This window comes from Oryza sativa, chromosome 10 (genome assembly GCF_034140825.1).
Source record: "Oryza sativa Japonica Group chromosome 10, ASM3414082v1".
Taxonomy (NCBI): Eukaryota; Viridiplantae; Streptophyta; class Magnoliopsida; order Poales; family Poaceae; genus Oryza; species Oryza sativa.
In genome coordinates, this window is record NC_089044.1 from 23,440,905 (window position 1) to 23,460,229 (window position 19,325).

The 19,325-nt window shown below is 42.4% G+C and overlaps 4 protein-coding genes and 1 long non-coding RNA gene across 5 annotated transcripts; 3 read left to right on the plus strand and 2 right to left on the minus strand.

The window, feature by feature from the left end:
* The first annotated feature begins 1,476 nt into the window (after positions 1-1,476).
* On the plus strand, positions 1,477-4,272 carry LOC4349470 (uncharacterized). Its single transcript, XM_015759126.3, has 5 exons — positions 1,477-1,858; positions 2,233-2,498; positions 2,611-2,728; positions 3,042-3,250; positions 3,497-4,272. The coding sequence occupies exons 1-5, from the start codon at positions 1,529-1,531 to the stop codon at positions 3,948-3,950; spliced, it is 1,377 nt and encodes a 458-aa protein (XP_015614612.1). The 5' UTR covers positions 1,477-1,528; the 3' UTR covers positions 3,951-4,272.
* Positions 4,273-5,382: 1,110 nt separating this feature from the next.
* LOC4349471 (uncharacterized protein At2g38710) lies at positions 5,383-7,829 on the plus strand. Its single transcript, XM_015759128.3, has 5 exons — positions 5,383-5,588; positions 6,308-6,427; positions 6,602-6,716; positions 6,783-6,876; positions 7,339-7,829. Exons 1-5 carry the CDS (start codon positions 5,485-5,487, stop codon positions 7,557-7,559), a joined length of 654 nt encoding a protein of 217 aa, XP_015614614.1. The 5' UTR covers positions 5,383-5,484; the 3' UTR covers positions 7,560-7,829.
* Positions 7,830-7,968: 139 nt separating this feature from the next.
* On the minus strand, positions 7,969-9,308 carry LOC136353726 (uncharacterized). Its single transcript, XR_010737121.1, has 3 exons — positions 9,181-9,308; positions 8,275-8,361; positions 7,969-8,182 (listed from the first exon to the last, which is right to left on the minus strand). It is a non-coding gene; the product is annotated as an uncharacterized lncRNA (long non-coding RNA).
* Positions 9,309-10,314: 1,006 nt separating this feature from the next.
* LOC9271643 (RPM1 interacting protein 13) lies at positions 10,315-12,421 on the minus strand. The gene is made up of 3 exons (XM_015758517.3): positions 11,988-12,421; positions 11,830-11,916; positions 10,315-10,737 (listed from the first exon to the last, which is right to left on the minus strand). Exons 1-3 carry the CDS (start codon positions 12,330-12,332, stop codon positions 10,597-10,599), a joined length of 573 nt encoding a protein of 190 aa, XP_015614003.1. The 5' UTR covers positions 12,333-12,421; the 3' UTR covers positions 10,315-10,596.
* A 5,196-nt stretch (positions 12,422-17,617) lies between these two features.
* Positions 17,618-18,645, plus strand: LOC4349472 (abscisic acid receptor PYL10-like). Its single transcript, XM_015757371.2, has one exon. The coding sequence runs from the start codon at positions 17,687-17,689 to the stop codon at positions 18,323-18,325; it is 639 nt and encodes a 212-aa protein (XP_015612857.1). The 5' UTR covers positions 17,618-17,686; the 3' UTR covers positions 18,326-18,645.
* The last annotated feature ends 680 nt before the right edge of the window (positions 18,646-19,325 follow it).

Sequence of the window (19,325 nt, forward strand, 5' to 3'; positions counted from 1 at the left end):
ACAGATTCCGTCTGTAAATTACGAGACGAATGTATTAAGCCTAATTAATCCATCATTAGCAAATGTTTACTATAGCATCATATTGTCAAATCATGGCGTAATTAGACTCAAAAGATTCGTCTCGCAATTTACATGTAAACTGTGTAATTTTTTTCGTCCACATTTAATGTTCCATATATGTGTCCAAACATTTGATGTGATGGAGTTTTTAAAAGTTTGAATGGAACTAAACACTGCCAATATGGTGGCCAAGCATTTTCATGGCAAAAAAGAAATATATAATAATATGTTTGAATCAAGTAAATAAGTATGTATTTAAATAAGCATACTGCCAACTATTCTCCTCCCACTCCCTATCTCTCAGATTCTCACCAAACTTTTAAGCGGCAGCCGATGGGAGAGCAGCAAGCGGGAGGAAAAAGGGGGAGGTGGCCGACAAGAAGGTGGTGAGCGGAGAAAGGCATGCGGGGTGCTGACTTGGAGGAGGGGGCGATGGTCGTGATGGATTGGAAGGGTGGTAGGCGACGTTCTTCCTCCTCTCTCTCCCCCATCTTCCCTATTTGTCACCATTTCTTCAAGCAGTGACGAGAGGGTGATGAGTGGTGGGGAGAAGGATGGCTACCAACTTGGAGGGGGCTGATGGTTACGATTGATTGGAAGTGTGGTAGATTTGTAGGCGATGTTCTTCCTCCTCCTGTCTCCCCCATCTTCCCCAGTTATCACTAGGTCTCCGAGCAGTGACAAGAGGTGATGAGTGGTAGGGAGAAGGGCGACGGCCTATGGTGCGAGGGGTGTGCGACTGGAGGGTGGCAAGCAGCCACCAAGAGGCCACTTGTTTTGTATGGCGTGACGGAGGCGCCATTCGTGGATAGCCTAGTGGAGGGGATGGTTGGGGATGAGCATTAGGTGTCTCGTCGATGATGTGTCGCGCCTGCTGTGCGGACACTCCCTCACCACCTCTGCATCATAGGAGAATATGTCGTTGGCGACCTGCCGGTCCAGCATCACCTCCACAGCTCCACCCACCCTGTGTCTCTCTGCCGTCAACATGTGGGGGAAACTCACCACGACAGCCAAAATTAGACACTATACTGTCCCCCTAGTGCCCTAGATTTTCGGGTAAATCAGTTTTGCAAATTGAGAAACACACTACATCTCATATTGCGGTTGGAAGACATAATTCAAAGATGGACCTAAAGCAAACTTACTCCCACTCTTAGTGACACGGATCTCTCTATTAAAATGGGCCCAGTTAGACTTACTCATGGCCCATGGGCCGGACTTAGTGACAATCCCGTTCCGAATTACCCGTTTCTTCTTTTTTTTTCCTTTCTCGAATATTTACAGGCAGCGTAGCCCATTACGTGGGTCCACCGCCACGCCTACCCATTACAGAGTCACTGAGAGGTGGGGCCCACGCTACCGGCGAGGTCGGGATGCGTGGCGATAGATAGAGAAGAGACGAGAGGTTGGGGTGGGCGGCCGCGGGAGCTCCACGGCATCGATCGCCATCCTCTCCTCCGCAACAATGGCGCTCGCCTCCTCCTCCCGCCTCCTCCACCGCTTCTCCTCCTCCTCTCTGCCGCGACCCTGCCGGCGACGGGTACCCAGGCCACGCGGCCACAGCCGCTTCGCCGTGCGGTGGGAGCACCGGGCGGCGGCGGTGGTGCTGCTGCTGCCGAGAGCTCTCCTCGGAGGAGGATTCCAGGATGCCGATGCGGCTGAGAGTGACGACGAGGAGGAGGAGGATGCCCATGGCGTCCTGCGCCCGCTCGACGCTGACGACGTCAACCTCGACCTCCACGCGCCTCCCTCCGGCCCCGAGCGCTGGGACGTCCTCGGCCTCGGCCAGGCCATGGTACGCCCCCATCTTCTTCAATTCTACTCTAAATAAGATAAATCTATATTATTGATTCATTCATTAATTACTTCGTGTTCCTGATCGATGAACATTTGCAAGGAACCAGTACTCGCATACAAGAAAATTACTTCTCCTATGGTAGAAATGTCGAATTCGAAACGGCTAATTTGGCTCAACTGTCGCCACTGTATCCACTCACTACTCGTGTGCGTGCAACCTGCATGAACGCTTAATAAAAAGACGGCTTCTTTCTTCCTATGTGTTTGTGTTGGAAATAATTATCACTATGATGTTGTTCTTTCTGTTTCAATAGGTTGTTGAGCTGTTGTGATCAATGCTAATTTGTGGCTGGGATTTTGGCCTGCAAACAGGTTGATTTCTCAGGGATGGTGGACGACGAGTTCCTTCACAGATTGGGCATACAAAAGGGTACCAGAAAGGTTGTCAACCACGAGGAGAGAGGGCGTGTCTTGCGCGCCATGGATGGTTGCAGCTACAAGGCTGCCGCTGGAGGCTCACTGTCCAACTCGCTTGTCGCGCTATCAAGGCTTGGTAGTAGCCGCTCCACTAACTACCCCGAGCTTAGAATCGCGATGGCTGGCAGTGTGGGCAGCGACCCACTTGGTAGTTTTTACAGGTAGTTCACTAGTTTGACAACATATTTTTGCACGTACTGATGTCTTAATTGCTGCACTAGAAGCTTCAGAGTGTTGGCTGACATCACACTGTTGGTTGAATTGTTCTATTAGGGCAAAATTGCGCCGTGCTAATTTGCATTTCTTGTCTAAGCCGGTCAAAGATGGGACTACTGGAACTGTGATTGTTCTAACAACTCCAGATGCACAACGAACTATGCTTGCATATCAGGTCAGTTGATATGTTTGTACTTCAGGGTTGTTATTCCCCCTTCTAGGGACTTCTGTTGCAATATCAGACTAAATTTTAATTTTTGAAGATGAGTAGTTTAACCAGGTCTGCTTTTAGTATGAATGTATCAATGAGAACCACCATCAGATATCAACTTTACTTGACAGGTCTTATTACTTGTTAGCTGTACTTTTTGACTCATTGAACATTCACCGTGTATAATTTACTTACTGGACAACTATATAGAAGTGTTGCTGGCACTAATATAGGAGTATGACCTTACTGTTCCCTTTTTGCGTGTGTGTATTTCCAGGGAACATCGTCAACTTTGAGTTATGATTCAGATTTGGCCAGTCTAGTGTCCAAGTCAAATGTAGTAATTGTGGAAGGCTACCTATTTGAGCTACCTCACACGATCGAAGCCATCAAGCAAGCATGTGAAGATGCTCATAAGAATGGCTCACTTATTGCAGTTACAGCATCAGATGTGTCATGCATCAAGCGTTGCTACAATGATTTTTGGTGAGACTAGTCTCCTTGCAAACTATCTCCTGCTAGCATCACGTTTTTTGGGGTGTTGACTGTATTATTTTCTCTATATTATGCTAGTGTACCACTACCTCATCTCTGAACCTTATTGTACTGATGGTAAACCAAAAATATTTTTTATGGTATTAATTGTATGCTTTCTCTATATTATGGAGTGAGCCACTATCTCATCTCTGAACTATACTGTACTGTACTGACCATAAACCAACGATTTTTCAGGGATATTGTAACAAACTATGCGGACATATTATTCGCCAATGCCAATGAAGCGAGGGCATTCTGCGAGCTAAGCTCAACAGATAGCCCCATGTCAGCGGCAAGATACTTAAGCCATTCTGTTCCTCTAGTATCCGTGACAGATGGTGTGCACGGTTCATACATTGGAGTGAAAGGGGAAGCGATATACATCCCTCCACCACCATGTGTACCTATAGATACATGTGGGGCTGGTGATGCATACGCTTCAGGGATTCTATATGGCATTCTTCGGGGCTCTTCGGATTTGAAGAGCATTGGCCTGCTCGCTTCGCGAGTAGCTGCTATTGTCGTTGCGCAGCAAGGTACACGCTTACGGGTTCAGGACGCCGACAGATTGGCCGAATCATTCACACTTCACCTAGATAACCTGGAGTTTTGTTCAGATATTGAAACAGACCATGTTTCAAACTTCTGATCGTTTTAGCTGAAAGTCGTAGGACTTCCATTTGTATATAGCATCTGTTTACTTTTAGGCCTAGCTAGCTCATTGTTCAGTACAGCTGAGCTACCCAGCTTGTCAGTCCTTTCAGACGTTTGTTACAATTTCATTCCTTAAATTTGGTTCCAGAAAAGGATGCTACATACTTCATGGATTTCATATTGAACTGAAGATATTACTCCTAGATAAGGCAGTGGCAATAGTTCATGTGCTTTCATTGGTTCTTGTGTACACTCAAGATACATGACATATTTTTTATAGATAATGAGAGACATGACATATAATCTTGGTCTGTTTAGAATGTGGTCCACTGAAATCGCATTGAAATGAAGAGAAAATGTTGTTAGTGCCAAGTTGCAGGATGGTGCATATGTACTAGATATGAATCCTACTTTGTTGGATGGGATTCGATCCTGTTGGGTCAAGAGTCGCTCTCATCTGTGAAAGGTTGATGTGGTACTGTACTGTGATATCTGGAGCATTAAGTCAGAAAGAATAAGTGGCCTACCTAAAGCCGCACCTAAGAACAAGATAGATTCTTTTTTTCATTGTGCTACTAGTATACAAGTAGTAGTAGCATGCTTGTTCTGCATCAAATGTTAAAACTTTGATTTTTCTAGCTCACACTATTTTTCTCCAAAATGGATGCTGCTTGCATAATACGCATGCTTTGCCTTGCCTGGCCCCAGAGGTGGATTAGCAAAAATGTCAGCATCAGGCTTGCATTTTGGGGGAGAGTGATAGGGAAACGCTGATAGTACTATCCTACATCCATGTCAACGTTGGCAAGAGGTGGAAGCAAGCCATGGAAGAAGAAGAAGAAGAAGAAGATAATGAAATGGTTAAAACTCAACTACCCCTCCCCTCCAGATTAAAGTAAACACAAATCATTTTGAATTCAGATTTGGTGTTCTGTTGTGCAGTTGGGTTAGGGTGCGTTAACGTCAAAATTGAAAGTTTGTTTGAAATTGAAACGATGTAACAGATAAATTAAAAATTTATGTGTGTAGGAAAGTTTTAATATGATAAAAAAATTGAAAGTTTTAAAAGAAAGTTTGGAACAAAACTCGACCTTACTATTTCATTCTAAATGCTACTGCATCTGCCAAAAACGTAGACGTGTCGGGTCCAGAATCCAGATAAGTTTGGCACTCACATGTGCGTTGTTTTTGTTTGCTAAATTTTTGTTTAAAAGGAAACACGCTGGTCGTTTGTTCTCAGTTTTGCAGATTTGTGTACTCTAGCTACAGATAAATCTACTGGAAATCCCGTATCTACCCCTCCCGTCCCCACCTATAGCCATAAAAAACACGTAAATGCCACAAAATCCAAGGGGCAAAAGAGACCATCCAAATAAAAAAAAGGAGCTCGTCGCGTTAACGACTTGACCTCAAACCCAACGCGACGCGCATCCATCGCTTCTCCTCCGTATCCTCCTCCAGATAGCGGCGGCTGCCTCGCCTTCTCCGACGAGCTCCACCGCCGAGTCGCCGCCCCTTGCCAGGACAGGATGGTGGTGGCCACGGAGGAAATGGCGGTCTACTGCTTCGACGCCCTCGTCTCCCACTACAGCGGCGACCAGCCGCCGCCGCCCGCCTTCGAGGAGGGCATCCAGTAAGCACCCCCTCCCTCCTCCTCTCGCTCCCGCCGCGATCGCGCGTGTGTCTCGTCGTCCGCCTTCCCCGATGAAGGGGAGCTTGGGGGGTTTTGCGGCGAGCGATTCCCGTGCGGTTTGGGGGTCAATTGGTGTGGTAGATTGGGGGGAAAGGTGCCGCCTTTGGCCTCTTGTTTGATTTTGGTTTCGCGGTTTCTGGAGGGTGTTGTTCGCTTTGATTTATCATCATCGTCATCTGCGACGCAGATCGATTACTTGTTGGCTTAAGCCGATTTTGGTGTATGGCCTTCCTATGGCCTACTGTTAGTATTAGTATATTCTTGCAGAGAGAAAGCAAAGCAGCCACATTTCACAAGAGGGTTGTATCCTTTGCCTTTCAGCAGAGGGATTGCTTCGTCTCATTCTCTCTGAAAGCAGAGGGGGGAATTTTGTTGCTGTTGTTGAGATTATCTTGAGGAAGAATTGTTAGTGTTAGAAATCGTCACAAACACAGTATCTTCCCCCTTTTGACCATACTTAGGAGGGGTGCATAGAATGCCTTCGGTTTTCTGGTGTGTTTTTTTTAAGTTTAGCCTGCCTTCAATTTGAGATGCTTTTCTACCATTGTGATACATGTTAAGGATGTCTAGCTTTTGTATTGTGATTTCTTGTTACAATATTCTAGCTAGAGCAACCAAATTCTGAACTCAATGGGACTACTTTTTTTTGTAAACTTCAGCCCATTGTTTGTCACCTGGAAGAAGGCTACCAATGGTTCAGAACCACGCCTTCGAGGATGCATTGGAACCTTGGAGGCTCGTCAGATTGTCACTGGCTTCAAGGAGTATGCGCTCACAAGGTAACTACTGAATAACCACTGCTGCCCATTTATAAGTTCTTACTGAAACATGGTCTCATTGTCAATACAATTGGAGGAATTTTTTTTGGGGTGCTACACATAACAGAACCTAGGTAATGTTGACTCCTTGTGTTATATCAAGACAGACAAAAAGATAAATATACTCTCTCGCAGTGCATTGAGGGACCGCCGCTTTCCTCCTATACAGTCGAAAGAACTGCCGTATTTGGAGTGTACAGTATCTATACTGACCGAATATGAAACTGCACTTAACCACCTTGACTGGGAGGTATGCAACTACACATTGGTTTTAGTCGTTCTTTCACTCTCTTCTAATAATCTTGTGGTACTGCAGGTGGGTAAGCATGGGTTAATTATTGAATTCACTGATCCAGACTATAACATGAGGCGCAGTGCAACTTATTTACCTGAGGTTGCTGCCCATGAAGGTGAAAACTTACTTGCATCTATATATTGCTGCTGAATGCTGCATTTTCACCTTCTACACATGTTGTCACTAAGTTATTAGTTATTGCAACTACCACAAGGAAACACTAAAAGCACTTTAATAATTGTTCTTCTCAGTTACAAAGTTAAATTCATGTGGGGAATAATTTCGTTTTTTGTCTATAGCATGTTCGATCTGCGTTGCATGAAAAAACTACCTGAATGGATCCTGTTATCTTCCCAGTTAAACCGTTCAACATTTTCCCATGCTGAGTTATCTAGTTGCCTCACTTGATATTTCACCTTTTGCATACATTGTGATGAAAATACAAATTCAGAAGCATGATAGAACAAAAAAAAGAAGGTGATGGTGTTCATCTAGTTTTTCCTGGATCACCCTAGTGATAAGTCTCATTCTTCATTTCTATGAAACTATGCATAACATGAAGCCTGATACCTGGCAGGATGGACACATCTAGAGACCATTGACTCACTGATGAGGAAGGCAGGTTACAATGGTACCATAACCGACTCTTTGAGGAAGAAACTCCGTGTCACCCGCTACCAGAGTACCTTGTACACTATGCACTATGGTGAATACGCTGCCTACGTCAAGAAGAACAGAGGAGCTGCACCAGAAATTAACGGGGCACCTATAATTAATGGCTTCAAACCAGGCCATTGAATCATCTGTATTGCATCATCTAAAATGACTTTATAATTTATCTGGGAGCACCTGGGGTGAGAATTTGTTTGGAAAACTCCACCCCTTGCCGCTCATTGATATGCCATCATTTTCATTCGAAAGAAAGGGGAAGCTATGACAGCATATCCCCTAAATTATGCCGCCTGGACAAACAGTGGTGAATTAGTTATGTATCTTGCAAAAATTATGGGCTTCCGGTGCCCAAAAAATGATGGCATGAATTGATTCAAGCTGCTTTGTTACCCAAAATAATCACATGTCTTTTTCAGCACATCACAAATATGCATAGTACCATGCACTGAGCTATTACTTGTGATCTGAACCTTGTTTGCTTGATAAGCAGAATTATATCAACAGGAAAAACAAGAACATAGTACAATCCTGATCATGCATAAATCGATATGAACCTTGTTTTCTTGATAGGCAGAATTATACCCATGAGGAAAAACTAGTGAACTTAGTACAGTCTGATCATGCATAGATCAATCGTAAAGTGGAGGATTCTGAGATAGCTAGGTTAGTTTGGTTGCATGGCAGTGCCCTTCTGATCCTTTCCACTTGAGACAACTGGAAACAGGAACTTCACACACAGAGCAATAGCACTGCAATATGCAAGCACACGACACAACTAGTATTATGTCTGCAGATAGATGAGGTGAAAAAATGAGAAGTTGCACGGATAAAATCGAATTACCTTTCTGCAGCTGCTCTCATGAGAAGTCTTATCGAAGGGGAATTTTGCACACAAGTGTCTTGGATGAGGGAAGTCTCTCAGTGCCACCTACATGTTCATCATTGTAGATAAGAGAAGGTATCAGAGGCTCATTCATGCCCTTGTATTTGTGTAGTAAACAACATAAAAATTAAACAGTACCACAAAATTTATTTTCGCAAGATGGTATTCTCATTTGAAGAAGAAACATAGATAATTACATAGAAACGGAACCCGTTTACAGAGAATCTCTCCCGATGACAACAACGTCATCGTCGTCTTCCTCATCAAATACTCTGCGTTCATCAGGGAACAGCTGCTCACTGAAGCCATTGATCTCCGGGAGAAGATCATATGCATCTTCTTCCCCAATGACACCGTGTTCTTCAGGTTCGCTCTTCACCGATATCTTGACAGGTATGACTTCCTCACGGCAGCGATCACCTTCGTCTACCTGGAGATCATCAGCTCTGTACTTGTCCTCGCCATCAACCAGCTTTTCTAGAGTGGTTTTATCTTCATCAATCTCATATGGATGATCCATGCGATCTCCAGCAGCATATTCATGATGCGGCTGTAGGTTGTTGTCAGAGTCAGAGAGATCCAACAAATTTCCAAAGCCCTCCGGTTGGTTCGCATCAACTTTGATCTACAGATTATGACACGAGAAATGTTCCGATGGTTCATGGTTTCATATCACAAATATTTTGGGGGCATATTTTGTATTTTGAAAATTCTTCCTAAGGTGTCTGATGGATACACAGGTTTTGCATCAACAAAATAAAAGAAAGATAAAACCTAAACTGAACTACAATGGTACAATGATCATCAGATTTCTGGAGAAGATGGAACAAAACAAATCAACAAGGCATAGGAAAGAATATCTACCTGCCCTTTGGCAGCTACCAGGATGACTTCATCAGATACTTTGAGCTGAACTTTCCTGGCGAACTCGTCAGGGTCTATCTCGCAGCAGTCATCGTCACTCTCAGCATCAATCTCCTCTTCGATCTTCACCATTTCTCCCTTCTCTTGTGGAGGTTTCTTGGCCACTTTTGCTTGAAGGCGATCACCATACAAAGTGGTCATTTATATAGGGGTGAAAACGGTAACGGTAATTACCGGCCGACCGGCGTTCGTTTTCGACTTTCTACCGGTCGAGCCATATGGAAATGGTAATCAACCGAAACAAAAATGGAAATGGTAAAAAATATGGAAATGAAAACGGAAATGATTTTGCTGTTATACCGACCGTTTCCGTATTTACCGTATTCTTGTGGAAATTACCGTTTCTTATAATGTGGTAATTACCGTATTTTAAATATGTCGATATTTATAGGGTATGTCTATACTTGACCTACAACTTACAGATTGACAGACTTTTCAATCAAATCTCTAAATTTTGTACATGGCTAAAATAAAGTTAATTTATAATTTATATAGTATAAGCTTGAATTTATGTATACATATAACATACTTATGTAAAGTTAAATATATATTTTTATAGTTTAATATTTCTGTATTTGTTACTGGCTTCCGATCTGTACCGACATGTTTCCGTTTGTATTGTTCCTTTTCCGGTTTTCCGATATTTCCGATATCGTTTTCGTTTCCGACTTTATCATTTCCGATATCGTTTCTAAGAAAAAATATGGTTACGGAAATGGTTGAGGCTGTTTTCCGATCGTTTCCGACCGTTTTCATCCCTACATTTATATACACCAGATAGCAAGCCTGATTTAAAACAAGTTGCAGAGTCCCAAGAGGCACACCGGGTAACGAAGAGCCTCAATAAGTGAGAAAATAGATGGACGGCAAATCATAAATGCAAACATATTCAGATCTCGAGGGGTTTAAAGTAGACGAACAGACTGCAATTGAATTGCAGTAGTAGGAAAAACTTAAAGAACAGGAAATGATTAATCCAGATGTTAAAAGAGCAACGTTATGTTAGTAGAACTACTATGGAACACGATATTCCAATTTTTGCAGCAAAACAGAGGATTGAGCTATGCAGGAGGAGCAGTGAACTGTGACCGCGCAGCATTACATAGCACGCGAATCACTTCTGATGCTGGAATTAGACGCCACAATAAAATGGATACTGATAATTCTCCATAGTTATATCATATACTATTATTGTTGCTAACCCATTGATACTATATATAGGAACATGAGTACTAATTAACTCCATATTCTAACGCTGTACAATTACTGCTGCAGTAACCCGACTGGTAAGTGAAAAATGGCCAGCCCCAGGCCTGCGCCGCGTGGGATCAACTAATTTTCTCCATCAAGTAAGCGCTACTTGACTACTTGTGTTCGCTTCTGCCTGGCCGTTCTCTTGACCTTCCATTTCTTGTCCTTGTCCGACGCATGGCAATGCCCTTTTTCTCCCTTCCATGAGGAACATGGGGCAGGCACGTCGCATACGTAGCAGAAGCACTGCAACACATGAGGAACACGTTTGGTGACAATTCAGATAAGTAATAGCAGTGCAACTGTAATAGGGTGTATGGATGTCAACCAACAATTCACTAACACACAGTAGACCATTTTGATGCTTGAAAGACACACGCCAACACGCGTGCTTGATTTAAGTGGTGTGGTTGTATACTCGACAAAACTAGCAAGTTTAGTTACATGTCAAGGCAGCTCGTCTCTACCACAAGTGTACAACGCACACTAGTATTCAATTTCAGTATTTAACAGGGAACATGGTGATTGAGTTCATTAAACCATGCCATCTCTCAGAATTCTTGTGGACAAATTGTCCATGATACGCAACGAAGGATTGGAGGTGCTTCTCTCACAGTCTCACTGCAACATGGAAGCAATCACCATATACAGAAACTGATGCTGTTACCTACTATTTATGTAATAGTAGTGCAACTGTAATAGGGTTTATGGATGCTTGAAAGACTGATAAAGTAAGCTGTTACCTACTACTTTTGGTATAGATACATAAAGTAAGCTCCTTAGTGCTCTGTCCTGTGCACTACATGATCAAGCTAGCTAACAGTTCACTAGTATATACATAACAAGAAAATCCCAAACAATTAGTTTTTGCAGTAAGGAGCATTATAATTGAATTTTTAGTAGGTAATTTGATAGCAAAGCATGATCACATAAAGTAAGCTAATTTTAGTGAACAACAACTGTTAGAGGACAGCATTCTGTGGTGCAGTGGTGCTTTCTCTCCTGTACATAATCTGTGTAATACTAGAACACTTGAAAAGGCAAATGGACCTAAATTTTCACAACCACCAAGCAGTAACAAACGACTGAGCGAGCAACGATTGTACTCCATAACTTGTTGCAAGTAGAAGCCACATTGTGAGTTTTTTTTGTGTGTGTTTCTATACCCATCCTGTCTATGGAAAATCTTCTATGGCTAGATGTATGGACATGAAAGTATCAATTGCAGGATTTTGTAATGGAAATGCATTGTTTATCACATCTGTAATTTTGCATATGGTGGTTTGTTTACATGTAGTATTGAACTAGTGAGAGTATCGAATGCGCGGCAAGGGGTACCTGCTCGCAATGATCATCATGGGGTGTAGTGCCGAATGGAAACTTGGCGCAGGCAGATCTCGGATGGGGGTAGTCACGGCACGCCACCTGCAAACATCGAAACCGCCCGCGTCTCACACTCGAGTCGATCGAAATGGGGCGCGGGGGAGCGGGCGTACCTTGCCGCGCTCGGCGACGACGGCGACGTCATCGTTCGCGGCGGCGGCGGCGGTGGCAGCGACGACGTCGGGGGAGAGCGGGTCGGCGGAGAGGATGCAGCAGTCCTCGTCGAGGCGGCGCTTCTGGCCCGGGGTCCACATCTCGATCCCGTCGAGTTCGATGTCGAGCAGCGAGGGGGGAGCCCGCTTGGTCCGGTTTCCGCTGCCGCCGCCCTTGGTGGTGGAGGCGTCGGGGGAGGAGGTGAGGTCGATCACGTTCGCCGGCGGCGCGGGCGGAGGGGGAGGCGTGGGCGGAGGCGGTGGCGCGGGGGCCGACCTCCTCCCCCTAGTCTTGGGCTTGGCCATGGCGGGGGGAGGGAGTAAACCCTAGGGATCGGAGGGAGGGAAGAGGGGATTTGGGGATTGAAACGGAGGCGGGCAAGGCGAGACGAGGCGAGAGGATAGAGCGGTTGGTATTCCATTTTGAAAACAGTCACCGTCACTGACATGTGGGACCAACCTCCGCCCCTTTCCCGCTGCATTTTACGGGCCGCTGCCTGAAATCAAGGTCTTTGTTTGTTGGAGCCCATGGGCCGAGAGTAATTTAGGCCTTCTTTAGTTCCTAATTTTTTTTTTCAAAAAACGTCACATCGAATATTTGGACATATGTATGGAGCATTAAACATAGATAAAAAGAAAAACTAATTGCACAGTTTGCATGGAAATCGCGAGACGAATCTTTTGAGCCTAATTAGTCCATAATTAGCCATAAGTGCTATAGCAACCCACATATACTAATGACAGATTAATTATGCTTAATAAATTCGTCTCGCGGTTTCCATGCGGTTTATGAAATTAGTTTTTTCATTCGTGTAAAAAACCTGTTCCAACATCCGATGTGACAACCAAAAATTTCCTTTTTGGATCTCGTTGTCACACTGCATTTACGGATACACATTTGAAAATTAAACATAGTCTAATAACAAAACAAGTTACAGATTACGCCGAAAAACCGTAAGACGAATTTATTAAGCCTAATTAATTCATTATTATAAAATGTTTACTGTAGCACCACATTATCAAATCATATCGCAATTAGACTTAAAAGATTCGTCTCACAATTTACACGTAATGTGTGTAGTTTTTTTTCTACATTTAACACTCCATGCATGTGTCCAAACATTCAATATGACAGCGTGAAAAATTTATTTTGAGAACTAAACATGGCCTTACATGATGGAATAAATCTACAGCGTTAACTGCTATCTCTTTCTCCTTCTAGGAGTATTAAGGACAATTCACTCGGATTCAAGTTTTATATTTGACACGGTTACTAGAGTGGTGGATGATGTACCCACTGTGGTGACTTCATGAATCTCAACATATGCGAGCCCAATTTTCTAGAGATGCTTACGAGATAGCTCCGTGTTATGAGTGTTTATAATTGGGGTTTATGCATGTGTGTATATAAGGGTAAGTGTGTACACGTTATGAGCGTCCACGTTTGTGTTGTGTTTCTAGAAAAAGAAAAAAAACAAATTAGTTAAAACCGCATGCTCTTTGCTGCATGCAATTTAAATCACATCAATCAAAACACCAATCACACAAACAAAGGATAATTTAAATCACATCAATCAAGACAACATGCACACATTCTCCCACAATGCATGCATCGATTAAAACACTATACCAATTATACCTTAGCATGCACAGATTCTCTCATGTTGTATTAATTATATTATGATGAAATCAGTTTCAATGCGGTTATATTATAATCAATTTGACTAATTTTGAATTTTATTATATGATGATCAATTTAGAAAGGAGAGAATATTTCTTCGTGTATTAGCATTTATACAAGGGTATAGTTTCTTCTTTTGTTTAGAAAACAAATATTGGTCCGGCCAAGCCCAGAATAACAATGTTATGATGATCTTCTTGGATCAAAGCTCATCAGTTACTTTTGTGAGGCTATACACATATACTGGTACTAGAGTATACTATACGGTATGGCATGTATTTCTAGAGTATTCGAAGCAGACGGAGCCAGATGCGACTTCAACTGCGTGCAATGCTGTGTATCCAGTGGTCCTCTCCTTTATCACAATAGCATGCTATAAACCAGCTGCAAACATATTTTAAGAAAATAAATAAGGTGAGAGAAGAGCAGCGGGCTACAGATTTGTAGCCAGATGTAGCACGGACTCCAAGACGCAGTGTGTGTATGACAGATAGGAACATGTATTAATAGTGTAGTATATAACTATTGTATAATGAGCTACTATATTGGTTATAAATAAAATAGAGCTAGTAGTTGGCTATACTATTAAACTTGCTCTTATACTACAGTACAGTATCAGCTGCAGGCCAGTAGTCCTGCACACAATACAACGCCTGCTGCTACTTGCGCGGTGTTTTCTTATAACTTTCAACTTTTCTATCGCATCGAAACATTTTTACACGTAAACTTTAAACTTTTTTGTTAGATTATTCTAATTTTAACTAAACTTCTAATTTTGGTGTAAACTAAACACATCCTTGATCTACTGGAGTATCACATTTGCACTTTACGATACCACCCCGCGGTACTAGAAATTCCCAAAATACGGTACTACTCCAAAGCTCAGAAACGACGACGTACTGTTTTTGCAACAAAGCACAGGAACGATGCAATAGCTGTGTATGGTTGGTGTTTGGTGTTATTGCGTGAGGTTGACGAGACAGAAAACTTTCAAGCATACAGCTAAGCTAAGGAGAGCTTATTCTTTTTTCATAAATTATGTAGCATTTCAAAAATAATAATAGGGATTACGGAGCTAGTTGTAGAGATTACATGTATTCAGCCATAGCTATTTTCTGCCCCTGATGGTCATGGGTTTTTCTTTTGAACTTATTGGTGAGGCTTTTCTAAGCGTATTAGGGTTTTTACTCCTATTCATTAAAATATAATTGATAGTTCTCTTATGGTTTAATTTCTTTTTTAAAAAAATATTGAATTTAAGTACCTTTGGGTACAATGTGCATTCGTTGAAGAAACCATTTTTATTATTCGCTTCTTTATAGTTATAGACGAGGGTAGTAATTATTAATAAGAAAACAAAGGAAGGGGCAGATCAGGCATAGTGATTTTCCAGTGCGTTTGCAGAAAGGAAAAAAGAAAAGGAAAGAATACCTGGAGATATCAAATAAAAAGTAGGCATCACCGTCGCCAAGTTGGTTGCCAAAGTGTGATTTGGAGATGATCTAAATGTGATGTGTGCTTGGATGTCCAAGTCACAAAGTGTCCCTGCTACAAAATTCCTTCAAACACCTACTCACAGTAACTGCTACTATATTTATTCATTTTCTGCTGAGGCTTTCCTTTTGGTTGTTTCTTTGATTGAGCCAACAGCCCCCAACCCTAAATTTCCGGCACGCTCACTGGACAACCAGAAGGGCCCACCTGCTCATTATCATTAAGAACAAGCCTGATATGGCCCCACCTACCATCTCACATTTTCTTAATCCTACCCTTCCTGCAATCATTTAATTTGTTACTGTTTTTCTGAATAACAATGGGATATAATTGCTATGAGACACCTGAACATTTGTCAAAATACACGTCGATGGTCCACCATCCAACTCGCCGAAAAGTGAACCACCGGTTTCACACCCCTATTTTGGAAGATAATGCTATGTCGAGATAGATTCTTCTTAGAAGTTATCATTTCTAGTGTCCTATTGATTTTTTCCTTTATATAGGAAGAGCTATATCTCTACTATTATAAAAATTTAAGATGTTTTTACCGGTATTTGATACGTTATTCGTGCATGAGTCGGTTTTAAGTTCGTTCGCTTTTAGAAATACATATATGTTTTTGAGTTGGTTTTTAAATTCGTTCGCTTTAGTAAATACATGAACATGCATGTTAAAAATAAAAAGTTAGAAGTACCTACACGGAATTGAATATATTGAGAACTAACAAAAATAAAAATATGTTCATACGTCATGTAGACTACGGTTTTGTCGACATAATGTATACACATCCTTTTTAGTATACTCGTATTTATGCTTTACAAATGTCTCGTGTGTTCGTCATCTGTTAATCCAGATGGCATATATACCCTTTTTTTCAGTAAATTCCCAAAAAATATGTTTTTTCTCAAATTATCACAAGAGTATAGATTTAAGATGGTGTATCTAAAACTACAGATTTAACACCAAATATATCATAGATTATAGATTTAAGGTGGAGTATCGCAAAACTATAGATTTATTAATAAAATTATCAAAAAAAAACTATAGCTTTAGTGCATATTTAAGCATAAAACTTAAATGTTTATAACTCAAACATAGTGCTAAAGATTTAAACCCTAAAATTTATAGTTTTGTGATAAGTTTAATATCAAATATGTTGTTTTGATGTACTTAGCCTTAAATATGTAAGAATATGGTAAATTTGGTGTTAAATCTATCGTTTTGTAATACAACATCTTAAATATGTAGTTTGCAATAATTTGATAAAAAAATATACCTTTATAAAATTTACTCTATTTTTTTAATAATGAAACCCTCAAGGCCTCAACTGAAGAAATATCAATTGCTGCATAAAAAGAACTATTAATACTTACTCCTAAAAGTATTAAGAACATGACAACATAGAAGAAGTCTGTTTGCCATATTGAGGTTGAGGCTATGTTCTGCAAGAGAAAAAAAAATGTGGCAATGGGCTGCAGGTTGATAATAAGCTCACAAAGGGACAAGCTTTTTCCTGAAATATTGTAACAGGAACCATAGAGATTAGAAGGGAGAACACCTAATATTCTCCCTCATCTTGTCGTATTAGGATGAACATGTTGATATGCATTGAAATAATGAAGTATCAAAGTATGTTAGCATTAGAGGTCTCCAAATTTTTGCAAGTATAGTTTGCTTCCTTCTCTACTTATTTTTAACAAAAAAACAAGAAAAGCGCAGAACAGTTTTATTGTGCATAATAATGCAATGCAATGGTTAAATTGGGGTTGGTCCACACTGCACATCGACAAGCAACAGCACCCACTCAATCCCTTGCAGGCTCCATCACTGCCAATCCAGCACGTAAACGAACAGTACAAGCAGATGATCAGGCCCCTAGAAAAGCTCAAATTCACAAATAAACCCACATATTATGGCTAATGCAGAAGCTAAAAGTTGTTGTACTAGCACATAAATTTTTCACATGAGAAAGTTCAATTCTAATGAAATTTAACAAAAAAAAATCTCTACTTTAAAGATGTCTAATCGACCTCTATTTAGCTTATCAAAACCAAGATTTTAATTTAAAATATAATCTCACGATTTTTGATTTTTTTATTATTTAAGTTTAGTTTACAGCATTAGCTTTTAAACCATTTATCTACTACAACAAAATATTGGAGTATGTTTGTTACTTGTATTTCATTACGATTTATCTGTCGTACCTTATTTTTAACCATGAGCGGAAGGGTGGAAAAAGTAGAGGCGTGGAGTGGAGGAGAAAAGAAATCACGGGAAAGAGGAAGTAATTAAATGGACGCTCCAGGAAGAAAAGAAAAGAAAAAGGAAAGAGAAGAGAGAGAAAGCCCAAATCCCAATTCCCCATCTGGCTCGCTCGACATCTTCTTCACTCCTCACTTCCCCCACTTTCTCTACTCCTAGCATAGCAGCCTCACTTTCCCTCCTCGATCGAAGCAGCAGGCGGAGGCGGAGGGGATCGGCGATGGAGCAGCAGGAGGAAGTGCCACCGCCGCCGGCGGGGCTGGGGCTGACGGCGGAGGAGTACGCGCAGGTGCGGGCGACGGTGGAGGCGCACCACCGCTACGCCGTGGGGCCGGGCCAATGCTCCTCCCTCCTCGCGCAGCGCATCCACGCGCCGCCCGCCGCCGTCTGGGCCGTCGTCCGCCGCTTCGACTGCCCCCAGGTGTACAAGCACTTCATCCGCAGCTGCGTCCTCCGGCCCGACCCCCACCACGACGACAACGGCAACGACCTCCGCCCCGGCCGCCTCCGCGAGGTCAGCGTCATCTCCGGCCTCCCCGCCAGCACCAGCACCGAGCGCCTCGACCTCCTCGACGACGCCCACCGCGTCTTCGGCTTCACCATCACCGGCGGCGAGCACCGCCTCCGCAACTACCGATCCGTCACCACCGTCTCCCAGCTCGACGAGATCTGCACCCTCGTCCTCGAGTCCTACATCGTCGACGTCCCCGACGGCAACACCGAGGACGACACCCGCCTCTTCGCCGACACCGTCATCAGGCTCAACCTCCAGAAGCTCAAGTCCGTCTCCGAGGCCAACGCCAACGCCGCTGCCGCCGCCGCCGCTCCTCCTCCTCCTCCACCGGCGGCGGCGGAATAGCCTTTTTCTTTTCTTTTTGGACCTCTCTGCAATTTCACTTCTATTCAGGGAGGTGCTTCGAATTTGCTCCATGTCTCATGAAGTTGGAGGAGGAAGGGTCAGCTTCTAATACATCTCATTCCTGGTGGTGCTGCCTGTAATAATCTCTTCATCTTCTTTTTTCCTCTCCTCCTCCTCTTCTCTTCCTGGATTTCTTTTGCTTGGAATTTTTACTTACCTTTGTGTGTGTGTCTCACTTCCTGATTGGAATCCATATTTGCTTTTCGGTGGTTTTGTTCTTCATTCAAATTCAAATTAATCTATCTAGCATTTGTTCATTATTCATAATGGTTACTAGTAGTACTAATTGTTGTCATAAATCCTCCTCTTCTTTAACCCATAAAGGCAACTACTAATTTAGATGATTATAAATGATTGCATGTCTGAGTGCAAACACAATCTTCCTTTCTGCATTCCTTTTGTGCATGGAACAAGAACAGCATCATGAAATCCACCTCCCATCTGTTAAAAAAAAACTATCATCGAAATGATGAGCTTGGCTTTGGTAATTGCATCTTGTTCACCTCAACTTAAGTACTATATTCCACTGTATAATTAGTCCTGCTTAATAGTGGATCCATTCGAGCGTATTAGTACATCAGGATACCTTAAATTGTACTATAATCGATGCTTGTCTTTGGATGCTTGATTAGTGGTAGTTGGGTGTTTTTGTCCCTTCTTGTCAGATCTTCTCCTTGCGTGTACTTCGCGACGCTTCTTTGGAGCAATTTGTTTATAGTGCCCGCTTGCCTGGAATAGAAAAGGGCAAGTTGCATTTCACAAGAATTTCTGTTGCAATCACTCCCACTGTTGCGCGCGCATTTGAATATATTTCGATCAAATGTCAACTTGATTTCGAAGTGTCTGGAAATTAGGGCGTTATCATTGATCACAACCAGCTTAAAGTTTATTTATCGTCTTTTAGCCTGCGTAGTCCTGACGCTTTCGTTTTAGTATTTTA

What these genes read in the sequence shown, in the direction of transcription:
- LOC4349470 (XM_015759126.3), top strand. Translation starts at nt 1,529, where the DNA reads ATGGCGCTCGCCTCCTCCTCCCGCCTCCTCCACCGCTTCTCCTCCTCC. An exon ending in CCACTTGGTAGTTTTTACAG is followed by an intron (nt 2,499 to 2,610) that starts GTAGTTCACTAG and finishes TTGTTCTATTAG; the next exon opens with GGCAAAATTGCGCCGTGCTA. An exon ending in GAACTATGCTTGCATATCAG is followed by an intron (nt 2,729 to 3,041) that starts GTCAGTTGATAT and finishes GTGTATTTCCAG; the next exon opens with GGAACATCGTCAACTTTGAG.
- LOC4349471 (XM_015759128.3), top strand. Translation starts at nt 5,485, where the DNA reads ATGGTGGTGGCCACGGAGGAAATGGCGGTCTACTGCTTCGACGCCCTC. An exon ending in AAGGAGTATGCGCTCACAAG is followed by an intron (nt 6,428 to 6,601) that starts GTAACTACTGAA and finishes ACTCTCTCGCAG; the next exon opens with TGCATTGAGGGACCGCCGCT. An exon ending in TGAGGTTGCTGCCCATGAAG is followed by an intron (nt 6,877 to 7,338) that starts GTGAAAACTTAC and finishes GATACCTGGCAG; the next exon opens with GATGGACACATCTAGAGACC.
- LOC9271643 (XM_015758517.3), bottom strand. Translation starts at nt 12,332, where the DNA reads ATGGCCAAGCCCAAGACTAGGGGGAGGAGGTCGGCCCCCGCGCCACCG. An exon ending in TCGTCGCCGAGCGCGGCAAG is followed by an intron (nt 11,917 to 11,987) that starts GTACGCCCGCTC and finishes CGATGTTTGCAG; the next exon opens with GTGGCGTGCCGTGACTACCC. An exon ending in ATGATGATCATTGCGAGCAG is followed by an intron (nt 10,738 to 11,829) that starts GTACCCCTTGCC and finishes CATGTGTTGCAG; the next exon opens with TGCTTCTGCTACGTATGCGA.
- LOC4349472 (XM_015757371.2), top strand. Translation starts at nt 17,687, where the DNA reads ATGGAGCAGCAGGAGGAAGTGCCACCGCCGCCGGCGGGGCTGGGGCTG.